The sequence below is a fragment of the Artemia sp. Qi Xiang Cuo genome, chromosome 7, assembly GCF_049724085.1.
Source record: "Artemia sp. Qi Xiang Cuo chromosome 7, ASM4972408v1, whole genome shotgun sequence".
Classification (NCBI taxonomy): Eukaryota; Metazoa; Arthropoda; class Branchiopoda; order Anostraca; family Artemiidae; genus Artemia; species Artemia sp. Qi Xiang Cuo.
In genome coordinates, this window is record NC_142800.1 from 9,225,716 (window position 1) to 9,245,339 (window position 19,624).

The 19,624-nt window shown below is 33.5% G+C and overlaps 1 protein-coding gene across 3 annotated transcripts in view; it reads left to right on the top strand.

The window, feature by feature from the left end:
• The window catches only part of Actn (alpha actinin), a 163,174-nt gene that overhangs the window by 91,145 nt on the left and 52,405 nt on the right, over positions 1 to 19,624 (top strand). The window contains exons 5-8 of one of the 3 annotated variants that reach the window (XM_089092000.1): positions 5,283 to 5,443; positions 12,225 to 12,316; positions 14,886 to 14,896; positions 16,098 to 16,170. In XM_089092000.1, the coding sequence (XP_088948126.1) occupies positions 5,283 to 5,443; positions 12,225 to 12,316; positions 14,886 to 14,896; positions 16,098 to 16,170 (337 nt within the window). Of the gene's footprint in view, positions 1 to 5,282; positions 5,444 to 12,224; positions 12,317 to 14,885; positions 14,897 to 16,084; positions 16,171 to 19,624 lie in introns of all 3 variants that reach the window. The other 2 variants (XM_089091999.1, XM_089091998.1) reach the window with 2 other exon arrangements.

A 19,624-nucleotide genomic window follows, 5' to 3' on the forward strand; every position in this document is an offset into this window, starting at 1 on the left:
AACTTTGACCATATATTATTCGAAGATTACTTCAGGGGCATGATAAAGCAGTTGATTTTTCTCCTCCCGTTAAAGACCTTTAGTCAGTCGTAAGTGGAGAAACATTAATCTAGACCAGGGCTTCCTGAATTTTTTTTCATTCACTACCCCATTTCTGATTACAAGTTTCCTGGCGACCCCATATAAATATAATTGAAAGATAAATAAATATTTTTTTATGATTCATTTATTAGCTAACAATATAAATATACACATGAAAATATATAGTTTTAGAATTCGTTAAAAACACACAAAAATCTAAAATAAAAAAATTCAACAAAGGTTGGAAAGTTCTCTTTATTATGCTTACAAAAATTATATGCCCTATTTATCATCAAAATTAAATTTTTTGCAATAACACAAATAAAAGAGAATTCTGACCGTCTTAGTTCATTCGAATATATTCTAACGCAGTCGTTGGGTGGTAAATATTAAATTGAAATGAAAGCAAAAACTTTAGTGAGATGAATGTGCCTGTTTTTTATTGTATTACTAATTAAATCTTGTTGGAATGTTTGACATTGCAGGACGTAAGACCTCTTCAACATTTTTTAGCTATAAACGATATTGGGGTTTGATATGTGTTAAAGCTCAAAAAGTAACTTCGCGTAAATATTGGTGTTGAATGGCAGAAGAACATATAATATGGGCAATTGTGGGAAATTCAGTGCTAGTTCTGATCCAGAATTTAGTCAAGGACTTTTTTGGAAATTGTATTTTTAAGTTTGAATCACTTGAAAGCTGAGCAAATTCCTTTTGAGCTTTAAGTGGCATGAGATCAACCTCAGTCAAATCAATACAAAACGGATTTTGAATCCAAGCTACCTTTTTGAAATCAATATTTAATATAAAATATGTACGGAACTAGGTTTTTAGCGCTTTTAAGTGATCTAAAACAATGTTTGCAATAAACGATTTACAAAGATTTCAGATGATTATAAAATTGTCGACACTGAAAAATATTTCGAACGATTTTTTTCTATCCTATTTTTCCAAATTTCAATCTTCTTAATGAAACTTTCAATTTTATCATTAGAAGTAAATATATCGCAAGTTTTTCCTTGAAGAGACAAGTGTAGGTCGTTTAATTTCGCAAAGATATCCGACAAATAACACACCTTGGATAGCCATAAGTCGTTTTGAAGAAAAGCAGCAACTTCACATTTTCGTTCGGTTAAGAATAATTCAGTTCCGTCTTTTAATAATAATAATAATCTTCTTAAACTTTGACCTCTTGACAACCATCTTACTTCTGCATGTAATAATAAAGTTGTATAGACGGAATCCATATTCTTACAAATATTTGAAAATAAGTGACTATTAAGGGCATGGCTCTTCATAAAATTTATAATCTTAAACATCATTCTGAAGTACAATGTTCAATTATGGTGCTAATTTTTTGCTGCAAGGGTCTCTCGGTGAATAAGGCAATGAGTAAAAGTTATATGGTCATAATGAGTAGCTTGAAAATGATTTAAAACCAATGTTTTTTCCCGTCCTCGCTCTTGCACCATCTGTGCGTAATGGGATGCACCATCTGTGCGTATTCCACAGCAATTTTTCTATTCTAGACCTTCAGTCTTTAAAACTTCATCAACTTTACAATATAAATATTTTTCTGTATTATGTTATAAATATTTGACTTTAAAATTTCTTGCGACCCCATGATTCTGCTACGCGACCCCATTTGGGGTCGCGACCCATAGTTTAGGAAGGCCTGATCTAGGCAATAAAAACTATTTAAAGAACGTGCCTGAACAATGCCATTTAAAACGTTAATGGTTGGCTTAAATATTTTATATCCTTTACATAATAGAGCATATATCCGCCTTGATTACACTTTAATTTACTCTGTCTTAATGTTGGCTGTTATAAAATTATCGGAAATAAGAGTGGATTTTTTTTTGTTATCCCCGGCAGAGTTAGAGTTGAAAGAAAAACAAATATAATTACACTCTGATCATCAACATACCCAGAACATACCGAGATTAGTTTAGGAGGGGACGGGGATTCAACTAATGAAAAGTTCTTCGTTAGAATAAACACACACGAGTTTTATCCGAGAGATGATTACTTGCTCTGGGGAAGGGGGGATCTTTCCAAGGAGGAATCCTCCCATCTGTACAGGAATGTTTAATTGTGAGTTAATACCCGAAAAGTGCGTAATTGAGTGTACACGTGGGTATTTCAGGGGCAGGAGTGTTAATTGTGGAGGGGGGATCTTACCCCCTAGATTTTGAAAAGTATCTTTTTTGGTATTTTAATTGACAAATTCCTTTTTTTAGTATTTTCATTGAAAAAATACAATATAATTGCTTCTCTTAGATTTAAAATGACCTTGCTATTGATATTTACTGAAAGTTGATTTTCTTTTTTTTTGAGGAAGTGGGGATCCGAATGCTAAACATTCTTGATATTTTTGAGCAGGTCTAAACTCTTATGTCCAATTTGTTTGAGTGAGAAAACTCAATTGTATAATTTAGAAATGTTAGTGCTCTGCCTTTAATTATTTGATAAAACAATACCTTCACAAATTATGTTAACGTTTTATTTATCATTTCAAATACTAGTGTCCGACAGATGTATAAACATACTGTTCAGCATTGTTTACTTTTTCTTGTAAATAAACGAGATTTTTTTTTTTTGAATGTAAGAAAAAAAAGGAGCAAAAACTGGAGAACTTCCAGCCCTCATTCTAATTTAGTTTGTAATCAGATTTTGAAAGCTTATCCGCTGTCTCATGGCTCCAAGATTGTCCTTACCAAATTTTCACGTATTGAACTCGAAGGTTTTTAGTGCTTAATTATCAGAACGAAGGAAGGAAAAATAGAACTGTGATTTATATATATATATATATATATATATATATATATATATATATATATATATATATATATATATATATATATATATATATATATATATATATATATATATATATATATATATATATATCCGCTGTCTCATGGCTCCAAGATTGTCCTTACCAAATTTTTACATATTGAACTCGAAGGTTTTTAGTGCTTAATTATCAGAACGAAGGAAGGAAAAATAGAACTGTGATTTTTATATATATATATATATATATATATATATATATATATATATATATATATATATATATATATATATATATATATATATATATATATATATATATATTCCTGGAGGGGAGTGGGGTCAAAGCATGTAAATGAATATTTTTACACCACTTTTTAGGAGTTGGGCCGTTTATATATTACTCAGGGCTTGTCTTGTCTCTTGTCTAACCTAACGCTTTGTCTTAGATACGTGTTTGAAAATTATGCTGACAACTAATGTAAATAGTATAGATATTTTTGTATAGTTGAATGAAGGGCTATGGAATGGAACCATATTGGTCCGTTAAATGTAGTCTCGAGTCGTCAAAATGTTCTTACTGGAACCAAGTTGGGATAGAAAAACAACTCTTTCCTGTGTATAGTTATGGATGTAAGCTGTATAGCAAAAACTGATTACGGATATCAAGCACCAGTCGGTGTGATCCGTTGTTCACCAGCGGGAGCCAAAAACCCAAGCACCGGTTCTAGCGAAGTGAGAGCCCACAACTTTTCTGTTATTCTAGTGCATGTTGTGATTATCATGTAATGTTTACTTACTGAGACACTCCTATTGAGCCTCTATCTCATTAACGAAAAAGTTTCAATCCTTTTTGTCACATTTGACGGAATATTTTATGTACTCAAGCTAAAAACGTCAAAAACTTTGGAAAATAATTTTGGAATCATGTGAATAAAAATGTATTCCTATATATATATATATATATATATATATATATATATATATATATATATATATATATATATATATATATATATATAACCCTATGATAAGGACAGAACTTGTTATTTTTCGTAATTTATAGATTTCAAGATTAACGTAATATAATGAGCGAAAAGCTTATCACTCTTTTCCAGGAAAGATAAAACAAACTTTCGAAATAAGTATCACCTTATTTTTTCAGATGTTTCTTTCTAAACGACAAATCTGAATAAAAATATTGTTAAATTTACCATTTGGATTTCTGACTTTGAAGTCCAAAAAAATTATTTATAAAGTCAGCATCATAGCATCTAGAATATACTTTAATTTTCCATAAATAAAATTCCCGTTATTTTTCTTGAAATACAATGCTTCTTTCAATGGATTTGCTCTTTTCTAATTAATTCAGCGCCCAAATAGCATTAGACAGTTTTAAACCTCATTTTTACCATGCTATACTAATTAGATTTGCTTAAAGTATACGCTATTCCGGAAACCTCTTTACTGATGTTGTTTTGGAAACCTCTTTGGTGACCAATATACTTTTGGTTTTCAGCTTCAAGAACTTCAAACACATTGAAGCTTCAGATTAGCAATGCAGTGGTTATTAATTATTCTAGTAAAGAGTACTGCAGCAATGTCATTCTGAAAAGCTAGGGATAGATACATAGTACTAATTGGGCTTTGTAAGAACATATTTTTTACTTTTAATAACGACTAACAAGGATAAGGTTCAATTGGCTACAAAGTTTTAAAGATCACGCTGATTTTGCTCACTTTAAGCATACACTATTTTGGAAACCTTTTATAGTGACCAATTTACTTTTTTTATTTTTAACTTCAAGAAGTTCAAACAATTTTTAACACGGTATTTTAAAAATCGCGCATGTAGCTTTTGCTTAGAGCACACGTTATTTTGGAAACCTTTTTTCAATAATTTCTTAGACCAAACTGTATTTCCATTTACAGAATTTAAGAGAGGGAAAAGAGGTATAATTTAAATAAAAGAATAAAAAAAAGAAACTTTAAATAATAAAATTCGAATATTTCGACTCCACGTCCAGGAGCCTTTATCAACCGAAAAAAAATTGATGTCACCAAAAAATAGTGTGACCTCATGTTTGAACATCAATATTAATTAAGCTCTAAACATAATTTACTATTTATTTAGCTTCTAGCATTGAAAATATTTAATTATTTTTATAGAATAATTATAATAAATATATTTTTTATAAAAATATATTTAAAAAGTTCTTATAAAATATATTTATATGTATTTTTAATCTTAATTATATATTTGCGCTATGAATTATATAAATTCTAATTATATCTAAATTTAAGTATATTATAGTTCTATATTTAAAATTGAAAAAAATACGTTTTTTCCCTCTTAAATTCTGGAAACCTCTTTTAGTGAAACCTCTTTTAATTTTGTTTTTCAGCTTCAAAGATGGTCTTGCATTTTGTGCTCTCATACATCGTCATCGTCCAGACCTACTTGACTACAGCAAACTCTCCAAAGATAATCCACTGGAAAATCTTAACTTGGCATTTGATATTGCCGAAAAATATTTAGATATCCCTAGAATGTTGGATCCTGAAGGTAATTTACGCTCAGAAAATAAAATTTGTCTCAGAAAAAAAAAAAAAAAAAAAAAATTATGCCATTTAGGATTAAAAGTATTTCAGGTATTTACCCTGCATCCAACTGAGCTAATTGTAACTAGTAGCAATAACTTAATGAATAATTATGAGGATATATTATGCGCGGTTTAGACATTACGGTAATATTAATCAAGCTTTAAATATAATTCAGTATTTCTTAGCATCTTGCATTAAAAATGTTTCATTTATTTACCCTGTGTTCAACAGGACTAATTGCAATCGGTTGCAACTACTTTTTGAGCAAACATAATTATTGCACTCTATTGAACGCGGTTTGAACATCAAAATTAATTTCTTGCAAAAAAAAAAAAAACTTGTAACTTTAAATAAAACCTTTGAAACTAACCAAAAATAGTTTTAGCTTGTACTGACAGATAAGTATTCCAAGAGCTTTCTATCTGTGAACAAATTGCAGTTTATTTAGCTCTGAAGCCCAATATACCTCTATATATTTGCACATTTGGGGATGGGGAGTAAATTATTTGGACAGTGCGAAGTTAGAAAACAATTCTTACTGCATAATATGCAGAATAATCGTACCAAACACATTAGGCATGCAGACTCGCTATAATTCCCCCCCCCCTAACGTTCAAAGATAGCGAAAAAATTTGTTTCTAAAGTATTATGTTTTCATCTTACTTTTTTATATTTCTTAAGTATTGATTGTCAGAGAAACATATTACAAGCACATTAGGTAGGGTGCATATCATACAAATGCCAACTGGTCTTCCAAAGAAATGCATACGACTCATTTGCAATTGCCTGTTGAATTGCAATCACCTGTTGGATTGCAATTGCCTGTTGAATGCCAAAAATTAAAAAATGAGTTACAATAAGCTTATTAAACACGTGTTTATTCGTTTCTTTTCTTTTTGCCAATGGGCCAATTTGGGCACATTAGGCCAAAAATAAAAGTAGGTCATTCCTGAATGCGATGGGAAGAGGTCATAAGGAAGGGCTTAAAGGAAATTGAAACTTTATGAGAGGGATTAAAGAGTGAAGCTTTGAATAGATTGGGCGGAGAAGGTGCTTGTGTAGCTCTGTGTGCCTCAGGTGGCTTGGTGCAGCAACAAGTTGCTGTTAGTAGTATTAGTAGTAAAAAAGGAACCAGTTTTGCTAAAAAAAGACATGAAATATTTAATTATGGGCATTTCTTTTTTTAGTAGCCCTTGCTTTGTATGATAGTCCTGACTAGTTAATAATCATAATAAATAGTTTAACAGCCGAAGAATCTATGTTTTCAAAGAAAATGTCTTGTTTGATCCAAACTTGACTTTCACTTTTAAATACAGTTTCTAATAAAGTAAAATCAACACTTATTTTGAAGAGTTTTTCATTCGGCTGACTGTTGGTGGCGCAAGCAGTATTTAATTCTAGCTATATAGCTTAATTCTGGCCAGGGGCGAGTCCAGGATTTTTTTTAGGAGGGGGGGGGAATAGGTTGATCCGAAAAAAAATTAGGGGGGGGGGGTGCAAAATAGGTTGATCCGATAAACTTGCGTTAGGAGCAAGTTTAATTAACGCAAACTTTAGTTAATTAAGTAAATTACACTACTTTAAATACGCTAAGAAGCGCGCGCCCCCTCGCCCCCTGGATCCGCCACTGAGTCTGGCACTAGTTAAAGTATCGGAATTTGCTTTCTTATCAGCTTCACATAATCTTTGAATGCTATATGCTTTTAAGGCAAGACTGATATATCTAGTTTTCTAATTTAAGCATTTTTAGCTGTTTTTTTTTTCTAATGGGCATGGGTAAATTTAATCAAAACTCCGGGGAATAGGGTTTGCTACCACGAATATTATCATACAAAGCGTTAGGCCACCAGTATTGTCGTCAAAAAAGGAGTCAGTATGCTGTTACCACCAATGTTATCATACGAAGAGTTAGGTAAACGGGGAAGGAAGCCGACACTTAATGGGATGATTAAGAGTGCTTGCCGTTAATCTACTGTTACAGGCTAGCACCTATAACCCATAACTACCCGGCTTTATCTGGGTGCGTAAAACCCCAATGCTCTGGTATACTGGCATGTCTCTAGGAACACCACTACCACGTCTGGGAACCCCGCGCCCAGGCTGAACCGGTCAAAGCTGTAAAATATCCAAGAGTCACTCAGGTTAAGGAAAATAACTTTCGTAACATTAAAAAGAGCTAACATTTAATTCAGAAGCCAATGGCAGGTTTAAGAATGAACCAAAAACGTAAAAAATCAACTAAGAATATTGTACACCATCGCGGTGTACAAGACGGTGAGAGGGCGGGGCCAAGAGAGCGAGACCAATAAGAGAAGGGTGAAATAAATGGGGCTTTTATCATCCATTTCACTGGTTTTAATAACAAGCTATAAAATTTGAACTTATTTTAACAAAATAACTTACAGTGACGCATCGTTACGAAATATCAGACGGAAAAATCAGATAATCAGGCATTAATTTAAAGCAGAATTGATAAGACAAGAATTTTAATGCGATTAAAATCTTTTAAAGAACAACAGGAAAGGAAAAAGTGAATTTATGTAAAAAAGGAAAGGAAATTTATCTGATACTCAAGTTTGTGTCACCATGACACCCAACAATAACCCTTTTTTTTTCTCCCCGTGATTTCAAGGAAACCTTTTTAAGATGACAAATAAGTTTTCAAACCATGTGAACGGCGTCTGTTATTCTTGTTTTGACCTCAGTTGAAATACTTGACTTTCTTTTTTTTGAATTCTTGGAAATAAATTGTAAAAGGGACCTTAATATTTTGGAAGTCTCTTGGTTTATCTTGAAATGGTGAACATTTTTTTCTTTTCAAGTTTTAATCAGTTTCTCATGCTCTTTGCCTGCTATCTCAAGAAATTTTTTTTACATTTCTAGCTTTCTTGTGGAAATGGAAACTTCTAGTTTTCTAATGGAAATTCATTTTATTTAACTAAATGACCTAGGTAACCGTTTGTTAGTCCATGTGGCTCTTTCATATATTTTTAGGATAGACAAATGAGTCTTGAAACCCTGACAATATTGTTGTTGCTTTGAATTTATTTAAAATACAAATGACAATGGAAAAAAAAAATTACTGTTTCAGTTGGTTAAGTGGAAAGAACACAACCGCATATATCTTATACAATCAGAAAAAAACGGGAATTCAATTTTTAATAGAAAATAAAGACCTTCCTATGCAATTATGGGTATTAGCAGGCGTTTAATTTAAAAAGAAAGAACGTGGGTGAAAAATTAGCAAAGAAATAAGTGAAAAACATATGGCCCCAAATAGCTTAAGAAGGAAATATACAATCTGACCAATATGACCAATAAGACCAATATGAAAGTGCCTGAGTTTGCTTTCTAATCAGTTTCACACACCCTTTGACAGCTATTTTAAGGCAAGAATGTTATTTTTCAGTTGTCTGATATAAATATCTTTTGGCATTTTATTTTGACTAAATGACTTGGGTAACTTTTTTTTTGTCAACGTTCTTTGAAGCATTTATTTTGGAATAAACAACCGAGTTCTTAAATTCATAGAATAGTGTTTGTTATTTTTGCTTTGACCTTGGTTGTCCTTTTCTATCAAATTCTTAGAATTAAGTTGGAAAGTTGACCTTGAGACATTGGAAAGTTCTTGGTTTATCTTGGAATGCTTTAACATTTTATTGTTATGGCTATTTATTATATTTTATTATGGCTAAGCTTAGATAAAGAGTTAAAAAGTGAGTTAAGCTGCAGGTGCATAATCATAACATATAGATAAGAGAAATAAATGAAACATTTCAAGGGGAAATTTTCAAATATTAACTATCAGAATGCTAAAACTAAAAAAAAAAAAATCAACCAACAGCGGCCAATGAATTCGATACGAAAATTTTGATATTATTTTATTCTTTTTTGTGTGTTTTACTCTGTTATTTATAGTCGGTAATATATATACATATATATATATATATATATATATATATATATATATATATATATATATATATATATATATATATATATATATATATATATATATATATATATATATATATATCGTCTAGGTGACATATTCAGCATCAGAAAACTCGGGTTAAAACAAAGCATAAACTAAAAACACTTGAATTTGGTATTTAAAAGCGAAATTGGGCGTTTTCATTAAGAATGGGCTCAATTATAAAACATGCATTGTGCAGGAAAATGAAAAAAAAGTGATAAGTGACTCCGTGTCTGTGGGTCAGTTTTTTTTTCACTGGCAAAGCTTAATTTAGTTTGCTCAAGGCCTAGCAAAATGACTTGGTAGCAAATATTAATTTTGAGAGCATCTCTAAATCCAAGAAAAAGAGACACAATCAGCGGCTGGTTATTCAATAGGCTAGTATATGTTGTAGCCTACCTACACCTTTTGTAAGTTGTAACATTTTAGAACCGGAGTGAAATATTTTTAATTGCTGCATTGCTGAAATTGGTCTCGTAGCTCAAAAAAGATTCTATTTCAATTAATTGTACCCAGAAGACAATTGAAAAATTGGTTGTGACTTTAGCCCCTGATTGGATATTCATCATTTGTGAATTTGTTGCACTATTTTGTGCACTATTGTGAATTTGTTATTATGTTTAAGTGACCTCAATTTCAGGCACTTGATATGCTTTCTTTAGTATTTTGATCAAATCTGCCATATCTAAGGGTCATCGAATTCTCATTAGCTTAGGGGCACGCACTGTCCATGTCTGCCCTCGGGCCTTTGACGAGCAGGTGAAACTTCAGCGCTTTGGGAAGCGAACAAGTTATATAGGGGAAAGATAGTGAACCACGCTAACCATTGCGCTTTATTCAATTGAAAGGAGAATAAATCGAAAGACGACTCTTTTATGCTGTGTAAAAAATACTTGTTTTTTAGTGAACAGAATATCAGAATAGAAAGAAATTTACATAATTTTAAACTATAACAGTTTTAGGTACTAAAATAATATTAACATCTAGATAAACACGATCAGCATATTATCCCAAGTTCTAATTGCTATTGTGACTCCCCAGTAATCGAACCCTAATTATTCCAATGCGTGTATATAATATGTACATAGAGTGTATATATACATAGAGTAGTACATAATCCGTGATGCAATAGTACATGCTAATGAGCTGCTAGTGGAACTACAGAAAATGTTCTAGCGGACGTTTCTATGGAATCCTTGAGTGCATACTTTTCTATGTGTCGAAACAGCTTTCACTATTTACATTTTCCCTTTAAATAGAGACCAAGCAGCCATCTAGCATTAAAAAAAAAATTCAGGATAGTCAGAAGTAGGACTATCTGCTGTATATGTTTAAATACCTTTTATCTAAATGTGATAAACGATTTGTGTAAAACCAAGAGCAGATTCTGTCATAGGTGCCACCAGGAGGCCATGGCAACCTGCGGAAGTAAAAGACCTGCCTTTAAGACCTATGTTCCTGTGTACCCCCTCCTTTCTCCTCCCGCCTATGTAAAACCAAGCAAATTCATTTTTGCGAAGATATTACTACCTAGTAACACATTCAAAATGATATAACGCAATTCCACCTTCTCTGTGGAAGATTGCCCCCTCCCCCACCCTGTGAGCGGTGTCCTTGTATTATTTCTATATATCTTTTGTCTGATTTTTACGCCGTTGCGAATCATTTCAACTGTGACACCCCCGTAACTTTTCGTCAAATTGTTGCTTAATATGACATACCTATGTATATGTACAGTTTAAACTTGACTTGGTCATCTAAAATGATGTGCGTTGAATTCATGCGTCTTCTTCTTTTTCACCGTCAGTAGTGAAAAAAACGAATCATATCAAAATAGTAAACAATAAAAGATAGCAAGTTGTGGACAGTGGAGATATACAGGGAGAGGTTTTAGGGACATTCTTAGTGACGTAATCAAACAGTAAGTTAGTCGACGTTCTATTGACTACCTAATGTAGCAATACTAAGCTTTTAATGGTGGTGTTCTAAAACGCGGGAAACGCGCATCGAGAAAAGCAAAGCTCAAATAGCCATTACCCGGTAATTGGATGTCTGACGCTGTATAATAAGGGTTCCTCACTCCGGAAACTATATTTAAACTTTAGTTTTTTGGGTTTAGGGGAAAAAAAGTACCTATGTTAAGTTAGGCTCTGTATTTAATATACGCTTTGCTTTACCCCCACCCCCCGAATGTGCAAATATATAGTCGAAATTTGTTCCTAAACTATTATATTTTAATCTTATTTTGTTTTATTTCATTAGCATTAACCAAACTTCACTTATCGCGTGTTTTCCGAATTTTAGAACAGTACCCTTTTAAATAATTAAAATTACGTTTCAATGTAATTAAACTTAAGTGAAAATATAGCTTTTGAAAAATGTCTACTATGTGAAGCCCCCCCCCCCCCAAAAAAAAAGTGAAGTAAAAGACTGCAATTTTATGCGAATAGAACTTGCTCTTTTACATCGTAGTATAAAAAGTGGTTTGAATTAAAGATGGTGCCACAAGTGTTTTCTTTTTTTCTACTCGAAAAACAGCTGAGACAATAAGGAAGTAAAATAGATTGCTGTAGAACCGATGTTCAAAACAGTGAAGTATTGATAAATTTTTATGATAAGTAATAAGAAACGTTCAGAGGATTTTTTCACCTATTGTTGGGACAGAAAAAAAATAATATAGAATTGGAAACACTGGATCCTACCCCAAAAATTCATCAAACCTATATTAAGGAGGTTGTACTTACTTGACTAATTTGAATTTTCTTAGACTTGATAAACACACCGAAACCGGACGAACGAGCAATTATGACGTATGTTTCTTGTTACTACCACGCTTTCCAAGGAGCGCAACAGGTAACAGTATAGCGCATGCGTTAGCCTGACTATATTTTGCACGCTCATGTTATCTCTGCCAGTGTTGTCAGCTAAGCTACCTAAAGCTACATATTGATTCTTTCTCTTGCAAAACAGGCTTGAGTAATGTCAAAGTGGATTATCGAGTATTTACAAATATTAGAGGAATATAAATTTGAGGAGTTTTTGCTATGAATATCATAACGCCATCTAACATATGCCGGGGCACAAATGTGCGGAAATACAAAGTTCTCTTTTTGAAAATGAAAACGTTTTTTGATAAAGCTGAATTACCTCTCCTGAATCATATTTTAGAAAATTATTTTAATGCTTTTTATTTATAATAAATTTTGATAAAAAAAATAGCTATGAAAGAAACTGTCAATCTAGTTTTTGTTTAAAGTAATTGGTATTATCAATTTAAAGAACTAATTTTGGGTAAGAGCAGTGCCAAGCTAGAATTATTTCCAATTAATTTTGTTCTTTTCTCTAGCGCTATTTATTAGAGATTTTAATGATCCCCATCTTTCGAGGAATCTCTGTTTTCAAGTTTGTGGCAATTCCTTTTGTAATTTCTTATATTTGTTATGGTAATTTGTTTTTATAATAATTTTGAGGTAATCACCTTTTGATGCTGATTTTGTATGGTAATTTGTCTGTACCGTCAGCCAAAACGTTTTATTAGACGAAATCTGTTTTAGTCTCTCAATTTTAAGCGACAGTTTATTTTGGCGTTACTCAGTAAATCTTCCCGGATAATGACAAATGAAGATGCTGCTTTGGGTCAAAGAGGGGCGTATTGGGTGAAGAAGACTTAATTTCCTTCCAAGTAGACCTCTAATTTTATTTAACCTATTTTAGGCTATCTAATTTAACGCATTGTTGATTTATTAGATTTAATAGGGGGATTTATAGGGGGTTGGGGGCTGGCGCAAAATCTGGAAAAGCTGCATGATTTGCCAGTGTTTTTAATTTTTCAGTTAGGGTCTTTCGGAGGAATGCCAAGAGCTTATCTAATTGGCAGATAATTGCAATTGTATTCTTGCTTTTAAAAAGAGTTCCCTCAGCTTCCTTACCAAAATATTCCCTCGAGTTATACTTTTAAGGGCAGACAGGTTATTGGTAAACGCATCTTATTGATTTGGAGGAACCTTGATAAAAAAAAAAACTGGTATAAACTCAGGCCATATCCTGAGGAGGGGTTTTGGGGTTGACCCCCCGAAATGTACTCAACTCGTAAAATGTAGTAAAAGTGCATAAAAACTTTTGTAGCCTTTTTAAGGTGTTTTGTCCCCCTCCCGAGCAAAAATCCTGGATACGGCCTTGGATGCATTGCCTTGCACAGCCTTTTATACATACGGCCTCGTACGGCCTTTTATATATGCATTGCATTTGTTTTTAAGCTTTATAGCTGAGCAGATAAAGCTAATGTGCGTATTGACTTGCTGTCAACTTTGCCTACTATTTATTTTCTCTCATGTTGCTGAAGATTAAGTTTTTTTGTGATAATAGTTTGGTACCCGAAATTACTAGACATATATTTCTTTCCGAAAAATCATTGGACAAGTTACGCTTCGCTGAGGCCTTCAAAAAGGCCTTTCCTCTCTATCGAATCTTATTGTAAGTAGTCTCGTAGCTTCTATGTACAATAAAGAAGGACCAGCAAAGTCTTTAAAAATCCTGAGCAGGCAACCCTCTAAACCTGAGTGGCTCTTCAAGGAAGTATCAAATCAATGTAGGTATGGACTATTTTGTTTTTCCGATACATCTTTTCCTCTGACTGATCCATGTAGTAATGTTAGCCGTACCTACGAAAGGGAATGCTCAAGCCGATTATAATTGTTCATAGCGGATGAGCGTTTTAAGATTAGACGCCTATTTATGGTCACTAACGTAACCATTGTTAGTGAAAAGTTATAGAATGTGTTAATAGAATCATGATTCCCTGAATAGGCAAAAGGTAAGGTCGTGGTTAAGTCAGGCGAACCCGTAGGTTTAGCGTATATTATCAGAGTAAGATGTTTAAAGGGTTTCGATTTAATTACTTTTAGATTTGTAGTTTTGGCACCTTGTTGATATCATGTGTATTTGTCGGGTTCATGTTGAAAATGGTTTGAACACGTAAATAATGAGAAGTTGAGTTTTTTGTTGGACTTACTTATTTGTACTTACAATGGCCATGGACTATTCATCCCCATTCGGTGCCAAGGATTTGCTGGATCACTTTCTGTCCGAGAGGCCGTCCAGTCTCAAAATTGTGTACATCAGATGCTGCGTACCATGTGCGGTGGAATCAAAAGAACTGGGCGTGACGGGTACTCCCTGCTAGGCTCAAGAAGTGGCGATCCAAGATGCATACCAGATGGTAGAGAGGGGGCTACCCTTCGGTTCTGTCATTTTCTTCAGTTTTCTGTTTTAATATCGTAACCAATTGCTTGGCTATGTTCATCCTAATTTTTGAAATCGTGTAAATCAGGAGGCGTGTTCCATATTTGGTGAAGGTGTGTCCTGCTTGGTGTGAAGAAAATTTGTCTGTAGGGTGTTCCATGCCTGGCGGAACAAGTGGTGCTCCGAGATGTATAACAGGTGGTAGTTAATGGGTGACCTTGCGGTTCTGCCACTTTGTTTGGTATTCTAGTCGGGTGTGGAACCAATCACTTGCTCTGAAATACAAACTTGAATCTTTGCTACGTAAGGGTGGAGATGACAAGCTGATCCATTTCTTAAGAGATCTCAGGCTGGAGTATCTCTGATACACATGTGTTTCTAATCCCTGGTAGGCTATATGTCAGAAATTTATATATCCCTGATTTATATTCAGATTTTTGTGTTGTTGTATGGTCTCTTGTGACCGCATGAGCATGCTTTGAGTTTAACTTTGAAATAACCGTTTTTTGTTTTCATTTTTATGGTCGATTAATTTAACAACTGGTGTTAGGGCAATTAATTTTTTTTTTCATTGATATTCTTTTAACCGCCAAATTCTTCTGAACCTTTTTCAGGAACAGAGGAAAGAATCGCGTAGCTGAATTACTTCCAATTATTCAAAGACTATATTTTTTTTCCACTCTTTTATATTTATTATAAAAAGATGATTTTAATAATCTTTAAGTGACGTAATCATATATATTTTTAATATTAGTCACGGTGGTAATCAATTCAAAGATACGACTTTATTGAACTGTCTTAGACAGTATGTGAGAGAGGTGTCGGCAACACGTAAATGGCTAGTACCAGCTCAAAAGCAAGAGTAACTTTCTTAATCATAGTTCTTCTATGTTTAAAATAAAACGAACAGAAATTATTCCGTATATAAGGGGGTTGTACCCTCCTCAATACCTCGCTCTTTACTTTAAAAGCTTGATTTTTAATGACCTTTGAAACGCAAGGGCTGTTTAAAATTAGAATAAGACACTTTTTTAAAAGTACTAAAAACTAGCGCGAAGAGCGAGGGATTGAGGAGGGGGAAAGCCCCCTCGTGTACGGAATAATTTCTGTTCGTTTTGTGAAAATTCTGCTTTGAAGGCTGTCCAATATTACGTCTCTCTTTTTACACTGTGAAACTGATACAATTGGTAATATATACGTTGTTTGCTGGCATCGAAGATTTAAACGACCTTTGATTTTTTTTTTTATTTAGATTGTTTCTTGCGTCTAATAGTAGGTTTAATATGCCTGTTGAGTATGGCAACTTATGGTTTGGAATTTTGCTTATATTAATCAATCAACTAACTCTGCTTTCTTACCATTTCGTGCTGCCTGCCTGATATTCAGATTATGATAACAGTCCCATGCCTGATGAGAGAGCCACAATGACGTATGTTTCCTGTTACTACCACACATTTGCTGGTGCTCAGAAGGTAAATCCTGGTGTTAGCTAACCCTGGTGGATTTGGGTGCACGTATTTTGAATCATTATTTCACGTATATTGACCTTTTTTGTTTAATGATGATTGTTTCTAGCTGATTCCAGGTAAGTATAGGGGAAAATGCTTCTTGGAGCTGATGTTTACTTCAAATCAGTTTTGTAGATCTTGCTCACCGTAATTGTCTTTTGATGTCTGATTGACCGTATTTCAAACTATAAGCCGTACGAAAAATGTGGTTCTATCTTAATTTCTTGGACTATAACGAGGAAAAGGTTGAGATTTACACGGTTAAATGACAAATATGTTTGTTAAATATTAGAATTTTTCTTTTATAAAGATCGATGGCACTTAGTACTACAATAATTTGCTAGTAGTAGGAAGTCTGCTACTAGTCTACTACTACTTTGGTGGGGGCTGATTGGACTAGAAATTGGAACTTGTAGTGCCCTTTTTAAGAGTCAAAAGTGATTGGAGGGCACCTAGCCTCCCCTGTTCTCTTTTCCCCAAATGTATATGATGGAAATTTGAGAGGATACCTTTTGCAGATGAAGGATGAAAGATGGCCGAAGATCGTCCTTTTCGGCAATCTATCGACGGCCAAACGGAAAGCAGCTCGTCTCTAATTGGAGTGGGAAGGGGTCGTAAGAAAGAAACTAAAGGAAACTGGGACTCCTTGGCAGGGTGTAAAGAGGGAAGTTTTGAATAGATTAGGATAGAAAAGGAGCGTGCGTAGCTGTGGTGGCCCCAGACGGCTTGATGCTGCACTGAGTAATGGTTATTAGTAGTAATAGTAATGGTAGTAAATGCTCCCAGTATGCCATAGGTCATTTTGGCTCAAGGCTTTCATATATAGTTCGAGAAATGTCACCCGAAAATCCGAAGCATTTATCATTAATATTGCATTTTTAAATGTGTCTTTGAGCTAGAATAATGACTATCCCTAGTAGGAAAGCTGCAAAATTGAAATGCACTGGTTTTTAGGATGTTTGACATTGAATTGGATCCTTACAGAGTCAAAGCTGGACCTTCAGTTGTATCGGTTAGAGACCTACAGAGTCTTGTTCCGAATGTTGTATACCATCAGCTGTCTTCTCGACATTGGTATGAATTTGTCTTGGAATTAGACGAAATTCCAAAAGAGTATAAAAGCGAAGGTGATTTAAATAAGAGCCTACGTACTAAATGTTTAAAAGATAGCGCCTTCTCCTTTTTTTGTTTAAAAATGAGATCTTTTTACGTATTTTTCTGCTATATTTAACTGTCTACAATGTTTGCCCTGTATCATTATCAGAGTTATTTTTCTGCTGTGATGTTAAGCCAAACGATATTAATTATCTTCAGAGGATGCATCTACGGTTTCAGCTCTACTTTTTGTAAAGCCAAATTTTTGTAAGGCAACTTGATGCCTTACCACAATTCACGTCATTGATGACGTGAATAATTGTTGGAGGAGCCATTGACCTACTTCGTCTATCCCTTCTTACAGAAGAAAATCTTGACGTGGTTTGATTCAAATATGGTGCAAAGCGTGTCTATCAACCAGATTTTTGGTTGAAGGGGCTAACAACCAAATTTTTGTGTCCGATCATAAAGATTGAAAATCATTGGTTTTTTCCGGCTCAAACAAAATGCTATTTGATGTTTGTATTTGATGAACTTGATATTCATATTTTACAGCCACGTTGAATCAATCAATCTGAAATTTAAGGAAAACAGAGAAAAAATTACGAAAGTTCAGACCCCCACAAAGGTTCATTGTTAAGCCAAACGATATTAATTATCTTCAGAGGATGCATCTCACAGGACCCCCACAAAGGTTCATTGGCCTGTGAGAGTGAGATACTAAACATTACATTAAATTACTGCACTAACTGAGCATTAAGTTAAGCACTAATTACATTATGTAATAGCACAAAAAACAGTTGAAAAGGAAAGATAGAGGGGGAAAAAGAAGGGAGGAGAGAACTAACTATCTAGGCATAGGAGGTGGTCAGTTATCTTTTTTTAAACTGTTCATAAGAATGACAAAGCAGAATTTTGATAGGTAGGGAAATCCAGATGGAGGCAAAACATAAAACTGGATCAAAATCTGATCTTTTCGTTTTAGTTTTATGAATGAAAATATCCATGTCATTTCTGTGAGAAAAAAAAAACAATCGATTCATAAAACTAACATAACTATTTATATTTTTTTTATCTTTTACACATATCAGTGGGCATCAGTAATTTATTTAATGCGACGAGGCTAAGCCAAACTCTGCTGCTCATCCTGAGAGGGTGTATGCGTAGTTTCAGCTCTATTAATTATATCACTACGAAGGAGTAAGGTGAAACAATGTCGTTTTAGAATATGAACCCATTTTAGTCGGATAGACTAGTAGGGAGTTGCTTGGTTTTGAGCAACTATTATTGGCCAGGGTCATAGAACAAGGAACGGAGCGAAGGACATCCATGATCTTAAGGCATATAGCTGTTTGGTATCTTTAGATAGTGAAGGCTAATTCTGGAATATTTCAATTTAATAACGAGATTATTCTAGCTTATCACAAGGACTTCTCAAGTAATATGCAAGAAGATGGGATCTTTAGTTGAAGAAAGTAGAAGAGTTGAAAGTTTTGAACTTAGAAAGTAGAAGATCTAAGAAACAAGAAGATTAAAAAAGAAAGTTTTGAAAGTAGAAAGTAAGAAAGTAGAAAGAAAGAATCGTTTAAGAAAGTAGGAGATTTGAAATTTTGAACTTAGAAAGTAGAAGATTAAGAAAGAAAGTTTTGAAAGTAGAAAGTTAGAAAGTAGAAAGAAAGAATCGTTTAAGAAAGTAGGAGATTTGATAGTTTTGAACGCAGTAAAAAAGGTAGCATCTTAATTGATACAGTGACGAAACAAATGCAATCCATGATCATAAGACCTTTGGCGGGTCTGAATTTTCAGACCATCTTGAAACTGGGGTATTCAAGTCCAGTGGGGTAGGTGTTGGTTGGAAGATTACCCAAGCTGTGATTAGAACTGCTGAAGTAAAAAGCAAGAGAATGGAAATTTTGTTTTAGGAATCGTATAAAAGGATAGTTTGGTTTATTAGACAATGGAGAATGTTTTCTGACACAGGGACAATTATTGACGAGTAATTAATATTGTCACAGTTCATTATAGTTAATTTTTGCAATTGTTGCCATTATTTAAGAGGGAACCGGGTGTCGGTGTTGCCAAGAAGTGTCGTCTGACAAACAGTGACGTTTATACAAGCATAATGCAACTCCAATGAATGAAGAATGTTTCAAGACAGTGGCATATAAACCAATAAATACGATTATTTTGGCTGCATAACCAACAGCCGTCATCTGTGAAATAGAAAAGAAACTAAGCATAATTAATTACTTTAAAAATAAAATAAAATTTAAAATTAATGCCGATCAGACTTTAATTATAGTTATTCATTTTCGATTTACTT